This window comes from Vanessa tameamea, chromosome 15, assembly GCF_037043105.1.
Source record: "Vanessa tameamea isolate UH-Manoa-2023 chromosome 15, ilVanTame1 primary haplotype, whole genome shotgun sequence".
Taxonomy (NCBI): domain Eukaryota; kingdom Metazoa; phylum Arthropoda; class Insecta; order Lepidoptera; family Nymphalidae; genus Vanessa; species Vanessa tameamea.
In genome coordinates, this window is record NC_087323.1 from 253716 (window position 1) to 280848 (window position 27133).

The 27133-nt window shown below is 35.3% G+C and overlaps 1 protein-coding gene across 3 annotated transcripts in view; it reads left to right on the forward strand.

The window, feature by feature from the left end:
- The window catches only part of LOC113396542 (visual system homeobox 2-like), a 100900-nt gene extending 74568 nt beyond the window's left edge, over positions 1-26332 (forward strand). For 2 of the 3 annotated variants that reach the window (XM_064217176.1, XM_064217175.1), the window contains 5 exons: positions 10806-10980; positions 17241-17276; positions 23695-23825; positions 24938-25117; positions 25507-26332. In XM_064217176.1, the coding sequence (XP_064073246.1) occupies positions 10806-10980; positions 17241-17276; positions 23695-23825; positions 24938-25117; positions 25507-25620 (636 nt within the window). In that variant the 3' untranslated portion in view covers positions 25621-26332. The remainder of the gene's footprint in view (positions 1-10805; positions 10981-17240; positions 17277-23694; positions 23826-24937; positions 25118-25506) is intronic. The other variant, XM_064217177.1, reaches the window with a different exon arrangement.
- Positions 26333-27133: the final 801 nt, after the last annotated feature.

Sequence of the window (27133 nt, forward strand, 5' to 3'; positions counted from 1 at the left end):
GGGCAAATAAATTTTCAATTTTGCATCACAAAGCGATCGAAATAATCTGTAATACCGGTATTAAATCGAAACGTAGATACCCGTTATACGTCCTCCGAATATGATTGAACGTATGAATGCTGCATGTGGAAGATCTAATCTTGTTTCAATTAAAAATATTGGGACTGTCAAGGAGCCGAGTCCCTCTTCAGTGTGTAAGCGGATTGTGTTTAATCGTAAATCGATTGGAGTTACAAGACTCGTGCAGAAGTAGATTATAATAAGGTTGAATGATTTAACGGTTATTATCCATTAGATTTTTGTAATTAAATTATTTTAAATGAAAATGTAATCTATGTATTTATCTCGGCAGAAACTAATCGAGGAACATGGACGTATGTATTATGTGTATTTAGAATTTGAAGGAAACAGATTTCGGTTTTCAATAGACTACTCACATGGTATTATTACAATGATGAATTTATTTTTACTAAATTTACCAGAACTAGATTTGAACGTTGATATTAATAAGTTTTGTTAACGGAATCTAAGCGATGACCGTATTATGTGTTTTCGTAAATTATGTAATTTGTGAGTAAGTAGTATCTATATTAACACATCGACCACTAAGGATACTGTTAGGATATTTGTGAATATCTTAATACAATTTAACCGTCTTAGAGGTTTCCGATCCCATTGCTTACGCTGTTACAATACAAAATTTTCGTGTGAGTACTTACTCGCAAATAATTTATCCTTAATTACTTTATAGTTTGTCATTCAGATAATTGGATATTCTAAATAAATGTCACGAATAATTTATAAGAAATTTTCATTTTTACAAAATTTAACAGGATGAACTTAGGAGTCGGCTCTTTGTTTTTATTCGTACACATATTATAACTTTCTAAAAAACTCAGTAAACGTAATTACATTAATCTTTTTTTTTGTAAGCGTCTAAACGCCTTTTTACTGAAAGAAATAACACTACACTAATTTCAATAGCCAGTCCAATGGCACGCTCTCGTTTTGATTCGTCAAATATACATTGATTAGACGTCAGGCGGACGACGGTGGCAAATTATCGATATTATTATCGATATTGTAGCAATTACGGGTTGATCGAGCAAACTGGACAGAGCGATTGCCCGAAATCGCTTATTCACGGCCGCTAGTTGCCTAGTTAGCGCAGCTGCCCTACAGGCGTACGCAACAAGGCCACAAGCGGTAGCGATTTAATTTTATTAATTGTTTATCATGAGCTGATACGCTTTGCACTAAATTATATATATGTAATTTATTTGAAAAGATTTTATGCAATTATATAAAATACTTGCAATACCTATTACAAAAGTGAAACTTTGCCTATTTGGCCCAAATTTTACAATTTAGTACAAATAATAAACATTTAGGATTTCAGTCAAAACGTTCTTTTTCGTTCGTATTTCAAAGACTTGAATGCAGACGAAAAGATGCAATAGTTCTAAATGTATTCATGTTTCGCATCTGTTCTAACATCTACATTTATGGTTTTACGTGTCGACGCTCACGCTCGTCGCTCCGGCCTCGCTCCGGACAGCACACCAGCATATAATTTGCCCGCGACATGCCTCGTCTTGTTTATTTTACGGCCGCTGTCGGAAGTCAGCTCACGGTCTCGTTAGCTCCATATTTTCATTACATAGTACGCGTCATTGTTACCGTGTGACTTGCGCAATCAATGATATAAATTGGAGCCTTTTTAACATATCCGCTTCCGCCAATCACGCGTAATTATCGGGTGTCTGTTATTGCGTATAAGTTGTTTATTTTATCTTGCTTTTATAACATAGCTCACGGTTTAGTTGTCTATAAAGTAATACTTTATTTATACACTATAATCTATTTCTTTTTCGCAGTAAACAATCTTTTTCATCATGTAAAGTTTTAGCGCGTCAGACGTTGATCAGCGTTTTATTGAAAATTGAGAGTTAATCTCTGATTACATATGCCCGCTCACTACAATGACTCCTGCGCGTATATAATATATTTTCTATTTATTCGTCGTGCCAACTCTCTAGTAACTAATCAATCTTCAAAGTTTAATAATGTTATTAAAATAAAATATATTTTTACGCGAACAATTGCAGTGCATGGATAATGTTTAGATGTACCTAAGTATCTTCTTAGCTTAGCTTGCGAACTTGATGTGTCCCCACCGTATTGGCTCCACGATCCTCAAACTTTACAATCATCCCTGCGTTACACTCGACTATCGAAATATAGAAATTTCAGTTGTTATTTTGAATGAATGCACACTGAAGTGTTTACCCATCGCTTTATGTATTTCCCATGTCTTGACTGCATCTACACAAACTTACTACCTACATCATTCCACACCGAGCTGCAAACTGATGTTGTGCACCTTCTCTTCTTATTACCTCATTCCATAAAACTTGATAAGTTTCATTCCCATCAAAGTCCACCACCAGACCTGCGCCTTTAAATAAGTGGTTAGATTATCAATACACCTCCCAATTACAGTTCAAAGTGAAAGCTGTTAAACTGTCACCGTTAACCGCATATTAACTTATTGACTAATCAAAATGTGTCGGACGCACCCCAAATTGAATAATAACCTGTTAAGGCGAGGCGACGAGCGCAGGCGGCGCGGGAACCGTCCGCAGCGTCATTGTGCCGCAAATTGCCGCCAAATTGAGAACAGACGCAATCGCAACTCCATTTAGCCCGCGCCTGCACCTGATTGGTCGACACGCCCCGCTCCCCGTTCGAAAACTCCATTCAAAGCCGACCGAAGAAATGAAATTATGCACTCCGTAAATAAGAACGCCTTTGTGAACTCACTCGCCTTATTTAAACTGTCACCGGTTTCAGAACGGCTCCTTGGCTTAATGAAATTGCTGAGTGTCCGCTCGGAGTGACGGCTGACGGCGTCATTGCGAGCTCCAGCGCTGATAAATTAAGGCTGTGCCCCCGAGCTCGTTTCATTTGTAACGGGTTAATCTATTAATTGTTTTAACTTGCACTTTGTCCCCCCGAAACATTGCTTGTATTTTATTTTTTGTTATTATCAGAAGCTTTATGAGTAATCAACAGAACACTAGCAATGCTAATTACGTGGCTAATATCCAATACTCGTGATACTTCTATCTACCAGTTCTAGAGGACTTTGCGCAAACCCGTCTCGGTGGTCTCAAATCTACCACTCACAAACCACTTAGTCAAAAAGCAATATCAAGAAGTGCAAATTCCATTTTGCATGATGAGTGAGCCAGGGTAGTCACAGGCACAGGGAACGTACTATTTTTGACCCTATGACCAAAGGCACCAGGTGCTCGGTATTCCTAAACCACTTTTAAAAATTATCTTTTTCTTCAATTCCATCAAGATTCTTCTCCAACATCGAAATTCAAACGACGACGTTGACGATGTCTGCATATAAACGAAAAAGTTTTTAAATTTGACAAAAAACTTGACCATTTTTTTTAAATTCTTCATTTCATCATAGATCATGATATAAGCCCAAATTAAACCAATTTGTATGAAATCAAATGAAATCCATGTCGACTTATCGATGAGTAAAATACTAACACGGTACAAAGCGGTAACGTTTAACAGATACTAATAATAGAGTAGCGGGCCCAGAACGCGGCCCCGAGGGAGCCGGCCCTGAGGGACACTTACCGCCTTGATTGTACGCTTATCCCTTTTGTGCCACAGATTAGATATTGTAGCCGAGTGCTACACTTTCGTTCCTGTTTGCTGAATGCTGCGATTCACGCTCAATAACATTAGTACAGGGGGGTTCATACGGTCTAATGTGTTGTTGTTGATTAAAATATTATAATAAACGTGTCGGTTCATACTCCTACACTAGTAAAAACTAAGCCACCGCTGATTTATTATCGTTCCATATATTAATAAAGATTATCGGTTCTGTCTATCAGCACTTGTCACGTGGTAATAGATGAACGAAGCTTTGTGTGTGACACATCGTCGCGGATCTAAGTCGTAAATATTCCTACGTCTGCGATATATTGCATCAATCAAATCAACCCTTAATATCGGAATACATGAAGCATTGTGTAGTGCCAGTAGTGGGAAATAGGGATACACGAGGCACGAGAACCGGACAGAAACTACTTTTCAGTTACTAGCTGTAGAAGCCATGTATCAAGCCAATGTTTTCATGTACGTGCACGAACGATATGTGAAAGTATTTTTTAACAATATTCCTAACACCCGAAAACCTTTTTTGTGCTTGTTGCCCGGTTTCCGCCCAGATAATTGGCAAAACTGCCTGTGTGTCTGGGCACATATGTATATCGCAAAATTTTATAAAAAAAATGCTCTATATCAAAAGTGGCCCCTATGATTTTATTAAATGTTTAGCCATTAAGCCCTTAGCGTACAGATAGTCCATTTGAGCAACTATCACCATTTCAAAGTTAGAGACATTACGCAGCTTGTTTGGCTCGCTTTAAAATTACCCTCTGTTATTGGAGTTAGCTTTCTAACTTTAAATCCAACAGCTATAGAATCGCACGGGTACGCAACAAATTGTTTTGCAAGCATTACAAATACGACCCTTAAACTAATGTGTCCAGTTGCGATGGTCTCCATTCGACCATTGTTTCGCTCGTGTCGGGGGCCTTCCGGAGCTGGGCTCTGTCACATACAAGTAATAAATTGTCGGGTTGGAGTAATTCCCTCGCACGGCGCTACGCATCATTAACGGGCCCGAATGTGCTGCCAAATTAACAATTACACGAACCTTTGTGCCTCTATGTTAATTAGGAAATTCAGAGCGCCGCCGAGTCGAGCTGCGCCGCGCAGAATACACAAGCCCCAATTACACGCTTGTGTGAATGTAACGCCACAGTGAAGGATTGTCTGTTGTGAGATGTATCGGAAATACTAAATACTTGTAATTGATATTACTTACATATTTATTGGATTACTTTAATATCAAATTACACACTTCACCAGTGACGATACCTAATTGCACTAATCAAAAATAACGCGAAATAATTCAGGAAAAAATTATACTTTATAAATTTCTTAAGTTTGGTAAGTATTATTCTAGATCGCATATTTATTTTTAATAAGTTTATAAGTATAGTTAGGTGGTTCATAATTTTTTACTGTTTTTACTATTGTGAATCCATATTGCTAATGAAGACATAATGTTCAAGTCTCTCTCACACACACATGCACACATATGCAAATGTATCTCTCATTTTTGCATTCTCTTGTCCGCGTCCACTCTTAGTTTCGGTATGTGTTTTCCAAATGGGTGGTTATTTATAAGTACGTACTTATAAAGGTGCTCGAACCTCGAACGAAAAAAAAATTGAGATCGATATCCTTCTATTGTTATTGTATAATTTAGTCTATTGTTTATTTAAGAAATATTCAAAATTAAAAAATGTTGTAATTGAAATTCCTTTTATTATCAATACGATTAAAAATTATAACAAATATTGCTACCGAAAGAAATCTTTACAATCGACGTTAGCGTGCGATCGCTTCCGACGTAATCAGTCGTATAATCGCATTTCCGTGTACGAGTGCCGGGGCTGGTCTGATCCGCAAACAATCACGTGCGTGTACAAGTCAGCTCCGCACCACAATCGGATTGACACTGGCACACGGGGTAAATCATACTAAGGTTAATTGCTTTCAAAGCGATACTCGCACTGAAGATAAACAATACTATACTGTATCCGTTGTACGGTGTACCGGTATACGTAACGGAATTGAAGATTTATAATATTATTATCGACAATCGTTTATTTATCAACAATAAAATAACAAAGAATATTGAAAAGAGCTCAAAGAAGTGTATACACGTGTCGTATGCAGTTTTAGTTTATTTCGGAACCAACCATTGTTTGGAAAGCCACCAATCGAATTCGACGAATCTATGAGTGCACTGCATTACTCATCACAACATTGTTGTATTATTCCAACTCTTTTAGAGCATTTAAAGACATCAATTGAATGACACGTAGAAGTAAATTGCGTTTTTACGAAGGTACCTTTCCAAGATAATATGATGTACATTGTAACATGTATCTACGAACGTGATAAGTATTATGATGTCTATACAAGATAGAAATAATATAATCAGGTGATATATTTGCGTACTTAACCAATCGAATATGAATCGTTATGAGTCTTAAATGAGAACTCATAATCGGGTGTTACACATTACAACCACAAAATTAAACAACGCAATGTTCGACCGAAGCTATCGGCGAATTTTAAGAACAGAAAACCCATGAAAATATGGATGTATCGAACGCAACGGACACCTAATCGCATTTCCAACTCCCATATCAAGTAACGTTAACGTTCAGCGTTCCGGGAAATTCGATTTCCCGAGTGGAGCGCCCGGAGCAAGTGTAACGCCGACGAACAATTAGGCGCGGGCCTAATCTCGAGCCACGATTAGACTGTCACCGGCTACCGCGGTCCAATCAATATCGCGGCCCGCCCGCCGGCGTCCCGGCTTACACGAACGAGTGCGTGTACGCTGCACGCTGTACGCTGTACGCTGTACACTCACGCGTACAACTCATCGTGTGTGTGTGTCACATTCATATATTGTCATTCCTCATTTCTGCTGGATTAATATTTTACGTGTTTTGTTGAAAATTAATAAATAAGGTAACACTGTCCAAGAAGCTATTCAAGTTTAGTTGCAATAGATCTGTCTCTAAAATATTATCTGGTATCCTACGACTGAATAGAATTTGTTAATGTGAAACAAAAACAACATGAAAAATTGTATTTAAATGTAGCAAAAAACGTAAACAGTGTGATTGCGGTTCGATTACGGAAGAACTGTACACAAAAACTATACAAGAATAATACCTACATTTGTTTCAACGCCTAATGCTATTATTTTTGGTCAAACAAAGGTAATTTTTTTATTCGATTATCGGATTATATTGGTCGATTGAGCAACTCTTACATTCTTCATAGACATTATATGAACTACTAAATAAGAATACGGACTCTTTTTCGCCATTTTATGACTATGTTGATAAAACCAGACCAAACCAGGTAGGGTTAGAAAAATGAATATAGACATATTTATGAACAAAAATTTTGTTAGAATTTACAATTGATGGTCTAATTTGAGGGTAACATTTTTAAAGCACAGATGTGCACAAATGCATTGCATTTAAAAAAAAAAAAAACATTTCAATGTTACTCAATTGGTAAATGTCAATTTTCAGACATTTTTTTGTGTTTTAGGAAGACAAAATGACAATCATGTTGCACCAAACACAGGTCCCCCTTTGACTATAATTACACATGCTTTTTTTTCTCTCAACCTTTAAACCACAATATAGAATTATAAATGATTGCTTTTTGGCGCAAGTATTGCTGAAGAGTGGATGATAAAGATGCGAATATAGTAAAGCAAACATTAAGAATTTATATTGGTAAAAATGATAAACTTTCTTATTTTTGTACACTTGACGTCCTGTATTTTATTTAGAGTGATCCATTTTATTTTTATATAACAAGTCAAAGATAATAAACTAGCGATCTGCCCCGGCAGTTTTCACGGGGTCTATTTACTAATAAATAAAAAATAAGATATAAATATAAGTTATACCCCACAGCACTCGGAATAATATAAGCTTATACGAATTGGATCATTAGTTCCGGAGTTCAAGCAAATGTTATCTCTTTATAATCTATATATACTTATGTATATAAGCGAAATACCACTCACTGATTAATCGTGAAATCTCAGAACCTCCTACAAACTTGAAATTTGGCATTATAAGGAACCTACCTGGTTGCTTATACGGAGTAGACATCTGCTAAGAACGTGCAACGGGGGTTGGGAGATTGTATATTATAATAAATTTCGCGGGGGTAAAGCTGATTCAGCTAGTATGAATATAGATAAACCTTCCACCACGAACCGAATGAGTTCATGCACATGACGGCTTTAAGTGCTTTCCAAGACAATAGTGTGCAATCACTGCCAATCTTCCAGCTGCAACAATTGTTAACAAAAAACCCCAATAACGTTTCACTATCCCGACCTGGGGCTACCTGGGCCTACCGGGGCCTACTAACTCAGCCACATAAATAAAGCAGTCCATTTAGGTTGGGTCGTAGCTAGCCAGTAGTTTCTAAGATTAGCGACTTTAACCATACTAACTCTTTAGATTTATTACACAGAAGTTATAGAGAAGTTCGATCACAGGAAGCTAACTTATGTACGTCTGTATGTCGTGCAAAACAATTTTAAATCTCCTAGACTAGATAGCAGTTGAGACAGCACCAATGTCCTCCAAAACACGGCATTGCGAGAATGAACGCCTTCATTATGTACGCAGTAGGCCGGGCATAGGTAGTGAGGTAGAACAGAGCCAGTAGGTAGCGGGTAGTCTGAATATAATAGAGTGGAGTATTAATTTGCGCCGAGAACGTGGATCGAGTTTAATTAACAAATTTAATTAGAAATTAACTGTTTCGCAGAGACGAGCGCCCGGCGTTAGGGTTGTCACACTCGTGGGAATTTAAAATCGTATCATAATTATGTAATATACGAAATGAATTACTTGATATATTAGAACCTTATAGACCACGTTATTTAAAACGTTCGAATTTTATTCATTAAGATTAATGGCGTAAGGCGTTTGCCCGTCTTGATATACCAGTGGAAACATTGTTCAAAATTTCATAAGTATTAAAGTGTTTCCATATAGTGTAACGATGAACGTCCATACAACCTTTCATTCCTTGTTATACCTTAATATGACCTATAATGACCTAAGGTCACCATTGTTTGTTTACTTTTTTCATGTTGAATTATCAAAAACATGTTTCGATTTCCACCTTCAAAATGAAGAACTTTCATACTAATTTTCATCCCCAGTTTCACCTTCCCCTTTAGGGTTGAATTTACAAAAACACAAAATTTCATCTTGTTAGACACACCGGTCATTGTTTTAAAATTTCATTACCCACTGAGAGTAAAACAAAAGTATTAGCGACTGATTCCTTTTTCATTGTATGTTTACAACAAGCCACAAATTAATATTAATTACTATTATTGTTGGTAATGAATTCGTTACCTGAATTGCTGATCTTAAGAAATAATTATGACGATAAATTTATCTTTAATTTAAATTAAATAAAAATATATCATTCACACATTAATATAATAACAGAATTAAACTATTGAAAAATCTAGATTTGTATATTTATATTTTAAAAATGATTTATTAGTGCCAGCCCTAAGTAAGCACACAGTACGGTTCTATATTTGAAAATTTAATCTAGCCTCACTGTGTGCCGCTAATTGGTTTGTTTTATATGCTTAGTTACTGCGGACTGAGCACTGCTGCCGTACCAGCGCTGGCTCGTTTTCAATTAGGTACGACCAATCACTGCATTTTGTGAAGTCTATTTTGTCAATGAAAACATTAACATGGCGTCAACTGAAAGGTATAATGTACCCGCGGCTTCGTCTGCTTGGAATTGAGTTTGTAATAAAATGATTCTAGAGCTTGCTTACAACCCTTCATTCCCAACGATACCCCTCTCAGGATGAAAAAATCTAGCCGAAGTCCGTCCATGGAGTTCAAGCTGGCTTTGTACTTAATCTCATTAAAATCGATTTAATAGTTTAGCCGTGAAAGCGTAACAGACAACACACAGATGACAGAGTTACTTACGAATTTAAAACAATATTACAGACATACACATAATATACACGTCTATCTTACTGATACCATAATGATGAATAATTGTGTGTTTGAATTCGATACGCAGACGCCTAAACAGATTATTTATTTATTTATATACATTGGACGGCTAACAAAAGATATGTAAAGTTTATTCGCCGAAAATTTTAATATTTTATACGTTATTGGCAATACTAACAACTCACACAACACAACCAAACAAACACAACAACAAAGAATACTTTAAAGAACGAATTTGGATTTTAACCCGCAGGGCTGTGGCTGCTTGGTGGATATACAACAAAATTTCCTCCGAGACGTACGATTGTACGCAATCGCAAGGTTTTCTACGTTACACGTAACACCGTTAAAACAAATGAACATAAAAACGGCGTATTTCATTTCAACAACGGCGTCAACTGTAATCTACGTTCTGTATCCATTAAACACCAACTTGAAATGATTTGGCCTAAACAAAAAGACATACCATGTAGTGTTTTTTTTAATTGTGTCACCGCAGACACAAGGGACATAAACTCTTAGTTCCTATAGTTGGTTAATATTTCCTCCAGTGGCAATGATCTATAGAGATGATCGTCGCCCTGTTACTGACTCACTCACTATTTAAATCAGAAATCTGGAAAAACAAAGTATTTGGTGGTATAATAACACTGATGAGTGGCTAGTACCCAGACGGAAGGACACACAACACTACCACCGTCGATATTCACTGGTGGAAGATGACCAATTTCAATAAAATGCATTAATGTAACCGTACAGGACATAAAAGTCGGCAACGCGCCTGCAAGTCGCCCGCCCCTTTTCGAAGGCAGTCACTTTCCATCAGATGAGACTTCTGCCCGTTTACTCTCCATCACAATTAAAATATATATACAATGTTTAATATGCACGCAAATAGAGAGGTGACCAGTGTCCAGAACACTTGAATCTTAACCGGAAATTGCAGGTTCAAACCCGAGATGTATGTCCATCCCGCATTTGAGCAGCATGAAATAAACTCGAAACTATCTCCTCAAAAGGAGATTTTAACTCGGAAATGGGACATTCACAGACTGTTATAATAATAGTTTTATTTTGTTCCAGGTGTGGTTCCAAAACCGACGAGCCAAGTGGCGCAAGACTGAGAAGTGCTGGGGTCGGTCCACTATCATGGCCGAGTACGGCCTCTACGGAGCGATGGTGCGCCACTCGCTTCCACTACCAGAAACCATCTTGAAGAGCGCCAAGGAAAACGACAACGTGGCGCCCTGGCTACTCGGTAAGATTACTTTGAATTATGTAGTTCGACCACGTCTAGTAACTGATCCCTTATATATTACAAAGCATTACCTCGCGCATCTAAGTCATACTGTACTTGCGATGTGCTATTTAAGTGGTTTTTTACTGTTTTTACCTTCGCCTTAAATAAGCTTCAATCAACTCTTTGCCTTGATTTATTTATTATTCATATTTTGCCTTAAACTGTTTAAAATTGTTGTTATATTCGGACTTTTTTTAAACACTACTAGTAGATCTTTAACAAAATAAATAACAAAGGATATTTCACAATATCCTTTGTTAATATTGAACTCATGACGTAGGTTTACTATACAATCAACAAAAGAGTAGTCGTAAAAAATAAATTATCAACAAGCACACACACGCACACACATGCACACACACACACATACATACATGCAGGCACAGACACACCTTCACTGCACGCTTTTCAATATTTAATGTTTATTTATTTGCTTCGTATTTTAATGTGAAATAAAATCGGATTACCTATGTGGCAAATTTAGAACTCACGCTTAGCATTGATTGGTTTGAGCGGAACTTTGTAATAGTACATTTCCAATTAATAGCTAGATTAAAATAAGTCATTATCAAATTAATTTGTCACAGTTAATAAATTAATGTTCATCTTCAATCGTATTCAGAAGACCTTTGCCCAAAGATTGTCAGTGGGAGAATAGATCGCTTACTTAGCAATTAGACATCATTGTACATCTTGTTCCTGTGTTTATAATTGTTCTAAAATCTGCTGTACGATAAAGATAATGAGAATGATTTAACTCGAAGTCTTCATCCGCGAAAGATTCACGGATTTCATTGAGAAGAAAACCATCTATGAGCTAAATCGTGTGATTAGTCGATGTTATAATGTCACGTCTACTTTCTTCGTATTTATTATTATTGACGTTTTTCAAATAAGTAGATTGATTATTAGGTACTCGTCATGTTGGGCTTCATACAAGTAACAAAGGTAGAATTATTTTTCGGTGTTTCAGATCATTTGCATGTTATTAAATACTTAAATGATTTACTCTGCTTTCAAATTAACAGGAAGTTGGCTGGTAGAAATGCCGTAGCGTTAAAGCCACCTTTTGTATAGCTTTCTTCTGCAATAAAGTATAAATAAAAAAAAAAATTTGGAAATGTGATTACATTTTCCATTAGCAGTCTACAAATTTGATCGGAAACCTAAATTAAATAGTGATTTAGATTCTCCGTTTGACAAAAGTAACCCAAACACTTTGGAGACGTAATACAAAGATGTCTTGAATCATTGTAATTTAATTATCGCTTGTTAATTATTTTATTCAGTATCGAAGCATTGAATTGCACTTCATTTTCGGTTAATTCGTTTTAATTTACTAACTTTATTACTAAAAAAAAAGTAATATTATTTACTATATATAAATATAAAAAATAGATTTAAGTGTTAAAGCTATTATTTTTATTAAATCATAAAATATGATATTTGGATAATGATAACAGTTGGACAAAGTAAGCTACGAACATGCCCTAAACAAAAAGTTATATTGAACAATAGTATTTTTTCTTGTAATAATAATAAATTAATAATATAAATTATATCTGCAAACAGAGTCACATAGTAGTGTTTAAATGCAGATTAGAAACACTGCGTCAAAAACCTGTCGCTCAAAAATATAACTGTGTAGATAAATTTTACCCTATGAGTGCTTCTTACATCAGTAATTTGTAGTTACAATGTTTCAACTCAGACGGATCAATACGAACAAATATATCTGTGTGCATGTCTGTGTGTATTTAGTAAAATATTTATGTGTAGTGAATTTAATTCTTCAGTTATAAATCAACCAATATCGAATTAGAGAACGCGAAAAAATTCTAGCGCCTATAAAAACAATATATAATTTTCGAAACCTTTCAATTTTGGTCATCGCGATTTGATAATAATCATTTCCAATACTTTGTGTACGCCAAAGTCAACTAGATCATGGTTATCTTATAACTTGCTTCTGTGACCGCGTTCTAATACTTCTAAAGATTATTCTTATTAATGACGGCTCATACAGTGCCTTAATAACGTCTGCAGACAGCGCTCGTTAAGCAGTCTGCCTGTAGACAATCGTATTCTCCTACTAAAAGTGTCGATTTTGTTCAAGAGTCGAGTGGGAGATCGGCTGCGCGCCCGTAGCGCCGGCCCGGACCGCCGCCGACCGGTGAGTCCTAACATACTTACTACGACACTCGACTAAGCATTAATTAGCTTGAACAAAATCAACACTTCAACAACAGAAAATATTAATTAATCCATTGAACTGTCAATTAGGTACTGATTAAGTTTTATCGTTTTGCTAATTACACATATCCTTTGAATGAATACCGCACCTTTTAATACTTATACTTATTGCTAGTTCATTACAATTTCCGTCACCTGCTTAGTGCTTTTATACTAAAACCTTTTATTAGGACGCAATTGATAATAAAATTAATAGGCGAGGGCAAAGATCTCATCAGCAATATAACTATTTAAATTCCTTTAACACTGAGTTAAATAACTATGTACAACAATGGAACAGACCTACGTACTGTTATCAAACCAAACGATTTGATTAAATATTAATAAGCTTTCCCTCTTTTAAATGTTTAATTATTTTTTATTTTCGCAATCAAAGGTTCTGTTAACTCTCAATGTCATTTGTTTATTTGTAATTTTATTTTGTTAATTTGATTTTTTGTTAATCCGATGTTTAGTAACTTTTCAACTAATTATACGTACACTAAATAAATCAAGGACATATTCTTCAAACGACATTATGTAAGTTATTTTGGAGCGCAGATGTATAATATAACATTTAGATTAAGATAATTTAATTTGTTTTAATTATACGATTATCTCATTAATCCTTTTAGAGTTAAACAGACACGAAACAGAGTATCCTCTTATAAAGAGATCTTGCTTAAAACTACACTCGCGTCAGACATCGCCGAGACAAAGCAATGTGTAATTTTTAATCTCGGCTACAAGAGATGTTCATTTTTCACAGCTTTCCGCTCAACGACGTGCCAAGTTTTATAAAAGCAATGTAAGCCTTATTCAATTGAGATAGGGGTGATGTCGACGGTATTTAGAATTTGTTTTCTGCGGCGGGTAAGAATTTGCGAAGGGCTGTTGAGTGGCGTTGTGTTCGTACCAGCGGCTACGTGCGGCCTCGCTACGTGTTGATGTAAACAAGTTCGCTTCGAGGAGACTTGGCTTTTTGTACAATCAAACGGTACTAGTCATGAAAATGTTGTAACACTAAGATGTAAAATTCGAAGTTTAAATATTTGGCATAACATTTGATGATGAATTTTAGAAGTAGGCAAGTAATCACATCATAAACGCAAGTTTATTTTATTGATGCTCGTATGTACGAAGATATTATTATTTTTTCGCTTAAAACATAATTCGAAACTTGTAAAATAACAATAGTAAACGTTCACAGAACAAACGTCGAGCACAGTTTAAAAACAACTACAAGGAACATTTCCTTTACATACAAAGATTATATTCACGAGCGCAAACAAAGGCCAATCCACAAGCACATAACGTAATTAAATGAAAAATAAAACCACCTGCGTTCCAAAAACTCCGCCGGTCCCGAGACTATACATAAACGAATCTAGCAAATCAGAACGCAATCATATCATGGCTGCATACAGCCTTCACCGCCCGGGGGGTTGCGGGGCGCGCGGGGGAGGAGGGGGGCGAGGCGGGGCAAGATGGCCGTCGTTTTGTCTAAGCCCTGATTACGGGGGTCGGCGGCTGCCTCGCTTACATATTAATTATGTACTTAACGATACTCGTTTTCAACCTGAGTGTGAGCTAGACGTTTGTTTATTTTGATTTCGAGTGTGTTTTTTTATGTAACGTTATTACATTATGTACTCGGTCGTCAAATTAGATAATCGATGGATCGTAAGACAGGAGCGCAGCGCATTGGTGCTTGGAAGTGCTGGTGTAATATACACATCTTCACTTATGAACTAATGTTGTCGAATATTACACTGAGCCCGTGCATTAGAAATAAAAACGACAAACGTTTTGTTGTTGTGTAAGCTATAGGGTACATACATAAGTATACGTATACATTGATGGTAGATACTATATCAGAAGCCTATACAGCAACAATTGTTAAGAGTATCAATTCAATCAAATAAAAGATACGCGAACATAAAGAATACGTCAGAAACAAGCACATAAGGTGTTTGTACGAACCGGAGCTCGAAACAAATCCAATCCAATACTCTTTATTGTACAGCACATTTAAAAACAAGCTTAAACTCAAAAACAAAATTTAAGATCTACAGTTTTACCGCTAATAATGCGAACAACGATCTCTTCCAGATAACCTTTGAGCTTAGGACTAGACGTAGAATCAGCGGATTGAGTATTCTAATGAGTAATTAAGGTTTTAGTTTTGACAATAATAGCGAGAGATTGGTGTTATTTAATTAGTACAAATGATTGCAAATAATACTATTGATTTCTATGAAAATACAATATTTAAATCGTCATTTTTCAGTCCGCGTTTCAGTGTGTTTAATCCGCCATGAGGTGCAATTTAACAATTTCCTAAAATACTCAAATCTGCTCAAATTAAAATTACCCAGTGATAAATAACAGTGGTATCAGACTTAGAGTTTTTTTTTATAATTATTAAATGTTTTTAGATTTTACTCGATACTGAACTGCTACTTTTTCAGAGGACATCTCCTTTCTCCACTTCATTTTCAAGTACTTTCTCACACATCAAAGCCATTTAACCAGACCTGTGCTGTTAATAAATAGTTACAGAGCTATTAATAATCTATACGTCATTTTATAAATGTTATTTATCTTGTTTCGGATCGGCCTTATTATGGCGTGATTTCACTAATATAGATAAACATAGTCTTCCTTAAAGATGTCTAGAATTCCTCGACAAATGCGTGAATAAAACTGGAACATTTCTTTACCAATAGTAAAGCGTTCAACGTAAAACAAAAACGCAAATTATACATAATGCATACTTGTCGACGTACTTTAAGATTGTACAAGTTGACTCCAGTCACAGTCTTGGCTTATCTTGGCAAGTTCATATTTAAATATGAATAAATTTTGTGTCTCTTCAATCGTTATTTTTTTAAATATAATGTTTTCATAATCTCCGGGCTGATAATATTGTTGTACACAACATTTATGGTTCAAATAGATAAAGTTTTAACTTTAATTCAAAAAATACTATTATGTGAGTAACGTGTACTGTATACATAGACACGTTATTAAGTATCTAATTCAATTCATGAGACTAAAGACTAATTAACTTATATTTTGTTTGTAAGCAATTAATTATTTTTATAAATAGTTAGATATAAGGTCCTTGCCCGAATTAGTGTTATAAAAATATATTTGATTGATCAAATTACGTAGTAAGTATATTTTATCTATTGAGTTTTATCACGTTATAGTTTTTCTATAAGTAAACGTGAAACTTTTTCAAGTAGAACAGGTTATCTTTATCAATTGGACTTTGAGTCTAGCGGTCAGTTTATAATGGAAATGTTGAAGTATGTTCCGAGTTAATATTGTTTGCATATAATATTTTCAAGTCTTACTTGAACCTTAGTGATCGCACTATTACGATGAATTCGATTATTATGATCGATCGAAGCAAAAAAAGAAAAATTAAAAATAAGTTTATCTTATAAAAATATAATTTATGTTTATTTTCTATTTACTTTCACACTTAGTTACACACATATATACATACATACATACATATATATATTGTATCAGCTTCACGTGTTTATTAAATAACAATGTCAGTATTCAACAAACCCAACTGTAAATTTAACATACTTCGAATTATACCTATTCGTATTATATTAAAAAAAAATATTTCAAATATATACGACATATAAACTTTGGTATCATCGAGCTGATCTGATGATGGTTTCGAGAGGGATAGTGGACTCTTCAGTGGCTACGAGCCAGTAAACCGCTCTGTTAAGGCTTATTTGGTTTGTTTTCAAAAGTCCCATACATTAACCTAACGAAAGTATATTGTTTAGTTTTTATAAGCTGTAGTTTATTTCTTTAATATTCATTATAGGGTTTAAATTAATGATAGAAAAAGGAAGCTAAAACAGTTTTAATTTAATCACTTGTAATTGTAATGTCAGCGACAAAATATTTACTTAAGATAGTTAGTTAATTACTTATTTATTTTTTGTATTTAGAACTGAATGGCAGACGCGCAAATCGGCTACCTGATGGTAAGTGGTCTCTTTTGCTCAAAGACTCCGGGTCTGTAAGAAATATTAATTCCTCACCGAACTATGCGCCACCGACCATAATTACACTTGCTTAACCTTCAAGTAGGAACACTGTAATAAGTATTAATGTTGGGCGGTGGAATAATAGATAAGTGGAGGTACCACTCAGGCTTGGACAAAATCCTACCACTAGAGAATATAGAATTTAATTAAGCAATATAAAATCATAAATACTCGTTTGATTTTAGATTTTTTAATAATTAACTCATATGACCACTCCATATATAAGTGTCTGTTATAGGAAACTGAAATTAATGCTAAAATTATACGTAAATGAATTACAAAGCTGCCTCAATAGAGACCATCCATAAAAATTGGAATAAATTTACTTTTTTAATAAAAGTCAGCTACACACGTCACCCTAAAGCTAAATGCACACTGCGTCTCAACAATAACATACACCGACGAGTCGTCCGCGCGACAACTATTGAACAATTAAAAAAAGTGAAATTAAAAATATATCAGAAAACAATACTGATGAAATTCTATCATCGTATTCACTTTGTGACTTAGTATAGCAAGAGTGGCTGTTCGCGCAGACATCAAAGTGCTAGAGCCGGCAAATGGATTGTAATGCACGCGAAGTGCGCCTTACTGAATTATCTGCCTATTATACACTTGCTTTGTACATCACTCTTTTATCTTACTAAATGACACCACCACTCTTAGGCTAGAGGCACACGAGGCGAGCTAGCGCGAATAAAACACTCCACGTCGATTGTTCTTCACGAATTTGATTGTATCTTACAAATATAATTTAATTTTGTAAAATTACAGCTAATCATTTGTGTTAGAACGACGCGGTATGCTCGGAGGTTATTGACCGCGAGACATTTTATCTTAAAACTTATTTTCGCGCATTCTTTATTAGTTAAGTTAAAAGTTATTACTTATTTATATTCATTTCATTGTTTCTAAAGCTTATAAAAAAATCGATATTAATATATAAGACCATTTGTTGATACAAAAATATTTCGAATTAATTTTGAACGGATTTTTTTAGACATTCTTAAATCAGTCCTCTCAAAAATAATATCTTACTTACAATACACTCGCCGTCAAAAATATAATTTTTTAAATAAAAATTGGTTAAGTCAGCGGGTATGGAAGCAGCATAACCATTACTGGAATGAAAAGTTCTATGGAGTGCTCTCAGTAGTGGAAACTCAATCGAATCGTGTCCTCAAGATTTCTCCAAACACCACTCTCTCTAAAAGGATAGGCGTTTGAAGGCACCGCATAAAATTACTGTCTTGCTTTGACTTCGAGTAGGTAAATTGTCTTAGTGCTTTAGTTTCGCGAAGTGACGACAGGAACAGCCGGGATGACAAAGATACAAAACTACAGAAAAAAAAATATATTTACTTTCTTCAGATAAAAAATTAAAAATATCAATTTTAACAAAAATTCAAACAATATCGACTAAAAATACCTTTTTCAGCTTAACAATTGAAATATTATATAGCGTTAATAAACCTTCCATTACCTAATATTTAAGTAGCGAAACGACCGTATGAAACAGTGGAACCTGTTTGATTCTAATCATAAAGTGTTTTTTGAGATCACTAAAATCTCAACTTGAAAAACCATTCTTTAAAGCGATATAAATATCAAAAACATAAGAAGATATTATAATTACGTTCAACCATTTTATTAAAGTAACATTAATGTTACGAAATTTGCTACGCTCGTAGCTCGTGCAAATAATGCTGTTTATATAACAATATTTATGTTATGCGTCGTTTAAACAAATATCACTTACAAAACCAGCAACATTAGAATTTCTTCTAAAAGCACGTACTATATAGAATTTAAAGTAATTTTGGACGGAGTTACATATAGTAATGTATTTACAGCTCAATTCGTCTTGTCTCGGTAAAGCTACTGCAGTCGGCTTCATCTCTTAAAATGCGATTAAAAATAGCCAACATATGTGAAGTTTATTTAATTTTTGTTAAACGATTTAATGGTATTCAATCATTTTTTTTGATAAATAATTTAGTCCCGATTAAACAATGAAATATTTAACAAAATATTTATATTATTGCTATTAAACGATGTAGAGAAAATAAACCGATGTGATAAAGTTTTGAGGATATTACGATTAAACTTAGCCACGACCAATCGCTATGAAGACTGCGCACATATTATACTAAACAAATATATACTCGTACCTATACATACATAGCTGTACTCTGATAGTCCGGCTATCCGATACGACCGGAGAGCGTCCATCGGGTTTACCAGTAGCTCCGAGGCGTTGCTGTTAATTTATTGACACAAAATCAAAACTATTTTATATCATAACTCAGGATTTGAACATTACTCAAGAACATGGGATTGCAGCTTTAAGCAACCACCAGACCAACGAGACAGTTTATGTAACAACAACAACAAACAATAAAACATAGTTGTAGACAGGGAAATAAGGGCGCTGTGATCCGAAGCCGTTTTGATTGACACACCACAGGAAATAAATTAAACACGGTACAGTTACATGGTAATCCGTGCGAAAGAGTTTTATTACAGCGCATAAATATCTAAGTTATATTAAAGCGAAATGATAATCGGAATAATACATACTATTAATCGACCATTCACTAAAACGTTTAAAATAAATATCGACGGACACTGATTATCTAAGTTTCAAGTTTCAGTTATACATCAACAATATACCTATTATAGAATTCATCAAGAACGCAGCTGACAATTACAAACTCGTTACCACCATGACAACCCAAGATGGATGCCCCTTTCTTTGATTACGTCTCAAAGGTGACGTCACTTCCTTGTCCACGTCATTCGGTTTTCGTTCTACAATAATACATATAATTATACGGAAGACGGACCGATTTAATGATATCTAATTTGTTAGATTCGTCTTTACCCTGAATATTCGAAAAACTATTAAAAAATCTGAAAAAACTATACATATATACGGAAAATTAATTTTTAAACAAATAACCGCTCACGTCACGCACTCCTACAACTTATTTGTAATAATTGATTCCCACTGCAAGCCAGTGACACACAAGAGTGAAGCAAAGAAATTCAACGAAACGTTGTGGGAAAATAACGTACTTAATTCTAGCAAGATATCATTTTTTTTATCGAAATGTAAACAAAAATCTGTTAAATTGAATGGTCTGAGTGTGATTTGTTTGTTGTGTCTGAATATTATTAATAAATCTTATTGTGCGAGTATTATATTAACAATGCCGTGATCCAGAAAATCTAATATTTCCCAACAAAGCCGTAACTCAATTAGGCTTCGAAACATTGCGAATCAATACACTGAAGAATAACAAGAAATCAGACGAAAAGAGTGCCGCGTTAGCACCCGACTACTGCCTCTCCATGAATGAATGAATTGGATCATTTCAACCTCTGAAGATACAACGAATCAATTCTTACTAATTAATATACTTTATGGACAATACGAAGAAAGAAATGGATCAGCGTCAAGGCATAAGCATCAAAATTTGCAGCAACTATTTCATGAACATCATGCATTGGGCAGATTGGTTTGGTGCGTTCGCCAAACGATGTCGAAAAAGTTGTGATTAGAGTGGATAAATGACCAGCTAGAACACACGAACGCAGATTTAACGCTCAGACACTAGATGAAGTTGCAATGTAATTCATTGCCTGTTAGGCGGTATGAAGTCCCGCGGGTCAGCTAGATTATAAGCAAAGGAGGGTAATGCAATTTATACGACTCGACCTGTATACAGGACAGTCAACTTATTTAAACAAAAATGGCACACAAAGGCAATTTATTTATATTGTACAATAATGAAATTAAATTACGTAATAATTTTCATGTTACTTTATATTTTCATAGAATCCGAGTTACCGATGTCTGAAATAGGTTTTTCTAAACAAATTGTTGTGAAACATCTCGCCTGATGAGTGCGCGCTAACCGCAAGTAAATCATGGAGATTTATTATCAGCGGCGCGTAATGGTGAAAGTTGGAGTGTAATGCCCACCTCCCCGCGATTAGGACCTTGATGACCGCCTGCCTCGCTCCACTCGTATGAGAGTCGGAAGGTTAATAGCCAACTGCGTGGCTACTTAGAGGAAACACTGGTGTTGTCGTGATTGATTTACTTTCAATAATAGTTTTAATATTATTCACTATAAACATTACTCAAAATAAATATGCTAATACCATTGAATACTTATTTCATAACATTAAATAAATTTAAAGTCTTGTAAAGTCTGCCAAACACAACTGAATCTCGCTACGATTATATATTCTCTGGCATGTAAACTGACTTATGGCAGTTTATATGTCAAAAGAGCCGAGGATTAATAAATATTAAGCATAAGATCGTACCTAAATAAATAAAAATCTTTATAGCTGCTATGTTTCGGTAAAAATTCTATATTCGATACTTTTTTTGTCAATAATATGTTGTCATCGTAGCTGTCACCTCCGTGGCTTCGACCCTCTCTAGATCTCTGCCGTTCCGGTATCCATGTCGACTAAGCTGCTGGGTCCATCTTTCATTAAGCAAGATAGTATTCGGAATATCGTTATATGTTCTAGAGCATAATTTAATAAACAAAAACACGTAATAGGTCGCTGTATGCAAAGCAGCCAAGGCGCCGTCTAATCCCTGAGCTATAAACACGTATCCTGATTAGGCATTCAGCTAGGAGCGCGACAACGCTATAAAAATCTCGTAAAATCCCGTCAAACGATATTAAGGCAAGGCAAGTGACGAGCTCACTGATAAAACTTTATTTCTCTGCGTTCTTCGGGGCAAAGGGTTCATTGCATATTTGAACTTTAACAAGACTGATCACAAATATATAGCCAACGGTATATGCTTAATTTCATTGAAGGAACAGTACAGTACACCATACTTGCTCATTGCTGACTTTTTTAACTTTGCAAAGAAAACACCTCAAGCCTGAGAATGTCCTGATTTATTCCATAAATTTGTTGCTTAGAGTTTTTAGTACCTATATTTATTTTTCGAACGGTCTGTCTATGATCGTTTAATTTCCAAGAATATACACAAGCATATTACTACTGTATCGGATGCATTAACCCAAAGTACACGAAGCAAGGTGTATATAAGTATATATATATATCAGTCACTGTTCATTTTTAACCAAGAATGCTGAACCTATCTGCTAATTTATGCATATCAGAGCCCTTAGTAGCTCAGCACCTATGGTGATAGAATGTAATTCAGCAGTATCATTAAGTGGGGATGCTTTCTAATATTGGTGTCCATTTTACACACATTTGATAATTTTCTAAACACCAGAATATTAACATTAGAACTCATTAATGTTCTATTTCAGAAGAGCATTGTTAACGTTACCGTATTAAGTATAATAACCTTACATAGTATTCAAATAAGCTAACAGTTCTCTCGTTATTACCTAAGAATAATATGCTTGCAAGACGTTTAAGATACAAGTTGTCCAAATTTTAAACAATATTATACAAAATAAATCAATAATTCTACTCGATCGTATTATCAGAGTACGTTGATAGAAATATTTGTTTTATAAAAATGAAATTTCTATCGTTCAAAGCAAAGGGATCGAAAAAATATGTGTTTATAAAATATAGACGTTATTGTTTTCACCTATTCTCATTACCGATACAATGCAGACGACCTGTGCAGTTCATTACGGTGCGGCGACTGTCACTTGTTTCCGTGGACTTCATTCACAATCGAATTTTTAGGAACGAAATGTACCTTTTTTATATTATCATACCTAAAATGAACTACCCAGTGCCTAATTATTATATTCTCTATTGTTTGCTCCTTGGTGCTTTCACAGCAATTTCGATTTTATTACCTTTTGATCATTAGCTAGATTTTATTCCTAGGTAACTTTAGATCGTTAGGTTTGAAATTGAAACGTTATTGCCACAAAAGGACTTGGACCTTTTTTGATGATAGGTGCTCCTACAAGAAACTGGGTCACGAGATACTTTGATACATTCTGAAAGCTATTATATCAATCCTACCATTAATTCATATGCTGCTCAAAATTCTAAGAGGCTAATTCTCCGGTGTGACCCAAACTTTAATCACTCGGTGATCACTAAACAGTGATAGCAGAATTTAAAAAAAATCTTGTAAAATGATTTAAATGCGCTTTTATACAGAGTAATTTAAATTTTATTTTTATTTTTGACCAATCCAAGTTTCGTTGCATTCGATCAAGTGATATTTACCTATTCTTTTTTTGCCTTGTCTAGACACATTTGATATTCATTGAAAATATTATTTTTCACGAATACCTCTCCAAATTTTTGTCGATCAATTCATTCATAGTTTTCATGTAGAAACGTGTAATAAAGGTCATTCATATGATTGTTTAAGGCATGCACCGCAAGTCGTTGGAGGCGGCGCAGCACCTCAAGGAGTCGGGGTCGGAGCGCGAAGGCTCCGAGGCGGAGGCGGAGCGCGCGCCCTCCGCCTCGCCACACCGACACGACGTGCACGACACCCAGGTAACGAGCCACCACTATCATGAAACTTTAAAAGCGTATAACATATCGAATGATATCTAAAAATTATACATAAAGAACTCTAACAATTTGTATAAAATCACAATATTTTTACACAGATTCCTGAATGATCAAGTAATACCACCGGTTGGGACGATTAACAATAATAATGATCAGTTCTGTTGACTTATGTTAATATACTCGTAACTCTGTAACCTGCTAATGTAAGCACGTCTTCAAGCAATTTAGTGCACTTTCTATTAAGTTCACTCGTATGTATCTAACAAAGTCAGTAAGTGAGGAAGCCGATTGTAAGCTACTTCTAATTGTCGTATCGATCGGGAACTCTGCGAGAAGTGATTCGGAATACAATGCAATGATTTACTGCCGTCGAGCTATGACAAATATCTCAAGGTGTATCTTTAATTTCAAATAGTTATTCGAGTTTGACTAAACCCAAGCATAAAACTAACGCGTGTTTTAAGTTTTTAACTAAGTATGTAGAATTTGTGTACAGTGTACATATGTATAGTAATACGTTTTTAAAAGGATAGTTCTATTATAAGCAGTCAAAACCAAAGATTTTAAGATGAATAAATATGTACCTCAGGTAACATTTACAATACTAAAAGTATTCAGCAGATTCTTAGTAATTCTCACACAAGAATTTCCAAATATTAGCGATTGTTAATTATAATAAAGATTCATTTGAATGCTTACCGCTCCGATCGTCATATTATGGTAATAGATTTGTAATAAAACCTGAAGGAGAAATGTGACGCGTGTGCACGCACACATTCCCGCGCGGCGCATGCGTGCAATTAATATGCAATGACAAATGTGTCCCGTTAGAATGCAACACATTATAATACTGCGTCACTCATTAGTGGTAACAGTTTAAGTAAATATTACTTAGATAGTTTTTCATTCTTAATGATGGCAGATTAACAAATAGACCACTTCACCCATAGACTGTGGGCAAGGAATATAAACCACTCCGTACACCTGGCTGACCGTGGGTTCGAAATTACACTATAGCTCACTCACCCTTCGAAACCTAGTTGAGATGTATTTGTATTCTATAGGTATTATAAATATATATCAACCTTTTCCAGGCACAAAGTTCACCCGGCAGCAGCACGACAGCTTCCTCATCAGCGAAGGGGCGCGCCTCACCCGACGGTCGCGAACTCTACGAGGACCCTGAAGCTTTCCGCAACAACAGCATCGCCTGTCTCCGAGCTAAGGCGCAGGAGCACCAAGCGCGACTACTCTCCAACAATCTTCTCCTTCAGGTATAAATACTTAACAGAAGAGGTATATGTGAAATTACGTTGAAAATGAAAAATGGGAAATCGTCGTTCGTAGCAAACATTGAACTAAGATTGTCCCATTTCTTAGCAAAGGGTTCATTAATCAGAGAAGCTCGAAAGTTATTCCGACTCGATGGTCACTGCGAGCTCGATGATAAAATATACGAATGGCGTGATCAATTCCGGCATACTCAAATTTTCTCAATTCAAAAATGACCTCCCAGTACGGCTCGTCTAAATTTTAGGCTACGATTTTCGGCTATGAGGTCACTTCGACTTTACACTAAATTAATATGCCTATCGCTTTTCGGTGCTGTGCCTGTTCTGGGCCTTTTCTGTCCCAACATGTAACCAGAGGTGACTGCGTGCAGGTGCGCGGCTTGCAGCGGGCGAGCGGCGCGCCGAGCGTGACGGAGGACGACGGCCCCGCCGACATCGACGTGGGCACCGAGCCGCCGCCGCTCGACGCCGCGCGGCTCTACTGACCGCCCGACCGGCTACTGTGAGCTCGCTGTCCCGCCCCGCCCCGAGGGGATCGCACGATGGACGACAGTCGCGGGTGAGCCCGGGAGGTCTCTCGTTGGATGCGCGTCTCGCGACACGGCGTCGTGATCGGTGGCCGAGTGATCGCCTCGCGCGGAACTGTTCGTACTTAAGTGTAATTATGTACATTGTAGATCTAGAAGTATTTAACTAAATCCCCCGTTTTTCGTGCAATACCCCTAGTTAAGTATTTATCCGATTAGCCGTTGTGTTAGCGTTGTATAAAGTTCGCCCGGCACTAGCTGTGAATCGTCTGAAATACTAATGAGAGCCTGTTAGTTAGTAATCTTAAGGAGTTAAGCGAAGACTTTTAAATCGAAGTAGATAAATATCGAATTGGTACTAAATAATTTATTGTAAATGTTGAATATCTGTAAAATTAATTGTGTCTTAACGGTTCAAGGAGCGAATCAAAATTCACTTATTATAATAACTGTTTACTTAACAATCGACAAAATACGAATTATTGTAATGTATAATATAACAAAACTTTAAGTCTTTGCCTATTACTTTTAAGGGAAAAATTGTACTTATTTTCAAACAAGTTAAAAAAATATCTATTGTATATTTTAGCTATTATTTACTGTATAATTTACAATTTGTTTATCATATTTTTATATTAAATTGAATTATCAGATTAAATCATTCCGAATAGTTTTTTTTTTATTATTAAACTTATTAAATTGTTTTTTTTATCTGTCGCTGTTTCTAAATAGCCGGCGTCCCGCTCGCATGTTGAATGTCTGTGAGTGTAAGTGATATGCATATTACTATATAAATCGACAAACCGAGGCGCATCAAGGCTTTGTAGAAAATACAATGGACGAATGTACTAGACTTTTGATTATTTGTGTCTGCCTGTTTGCCTCGTTGGGCCTTTCAACGGACGATTATAAATTGACCTAAATATGTAAATGCTACGTGTACTAATTATGTTTGTGACATATAGATTTTAAGTAGATTCTCAATTGTATTTCATTGAATTATATAAAGTAACGAATTTATTCAACGAAATTATAACAGCCTTCGACGAGTTTCTTGCCTTAGTGTGGTTTAAATTATATATTATATTTATATATAATGTCTCGGTAATTTAATTCTAAATATTTCGGTTCAAAATTAAACTTATTAACTTATATGCGCAAAAAATCTTATATTACAGATAATCTGCGGGATTCAGAGTACTTAAATGACGTTGTTTTGTTGTAGATTTAACTGAGTAGATACTTACTTATTTTAAATAGTAAAGTTCAAATAAATATTCATACTTAAATTACGAAAAATATATTATTTCTTGTATTATTTCAAGCAAAGGGTTGCTCCTGACAAAATGTTATAGCAATGACACGGGAAAGCAGTATTGACGTCAATAGAATTACTTACTGCTAAATTTTAAACTGCGTTATTTTATTTTTTTAAATTAAGTCTAATAAATCGTTGTTAAGCAAAATTGAT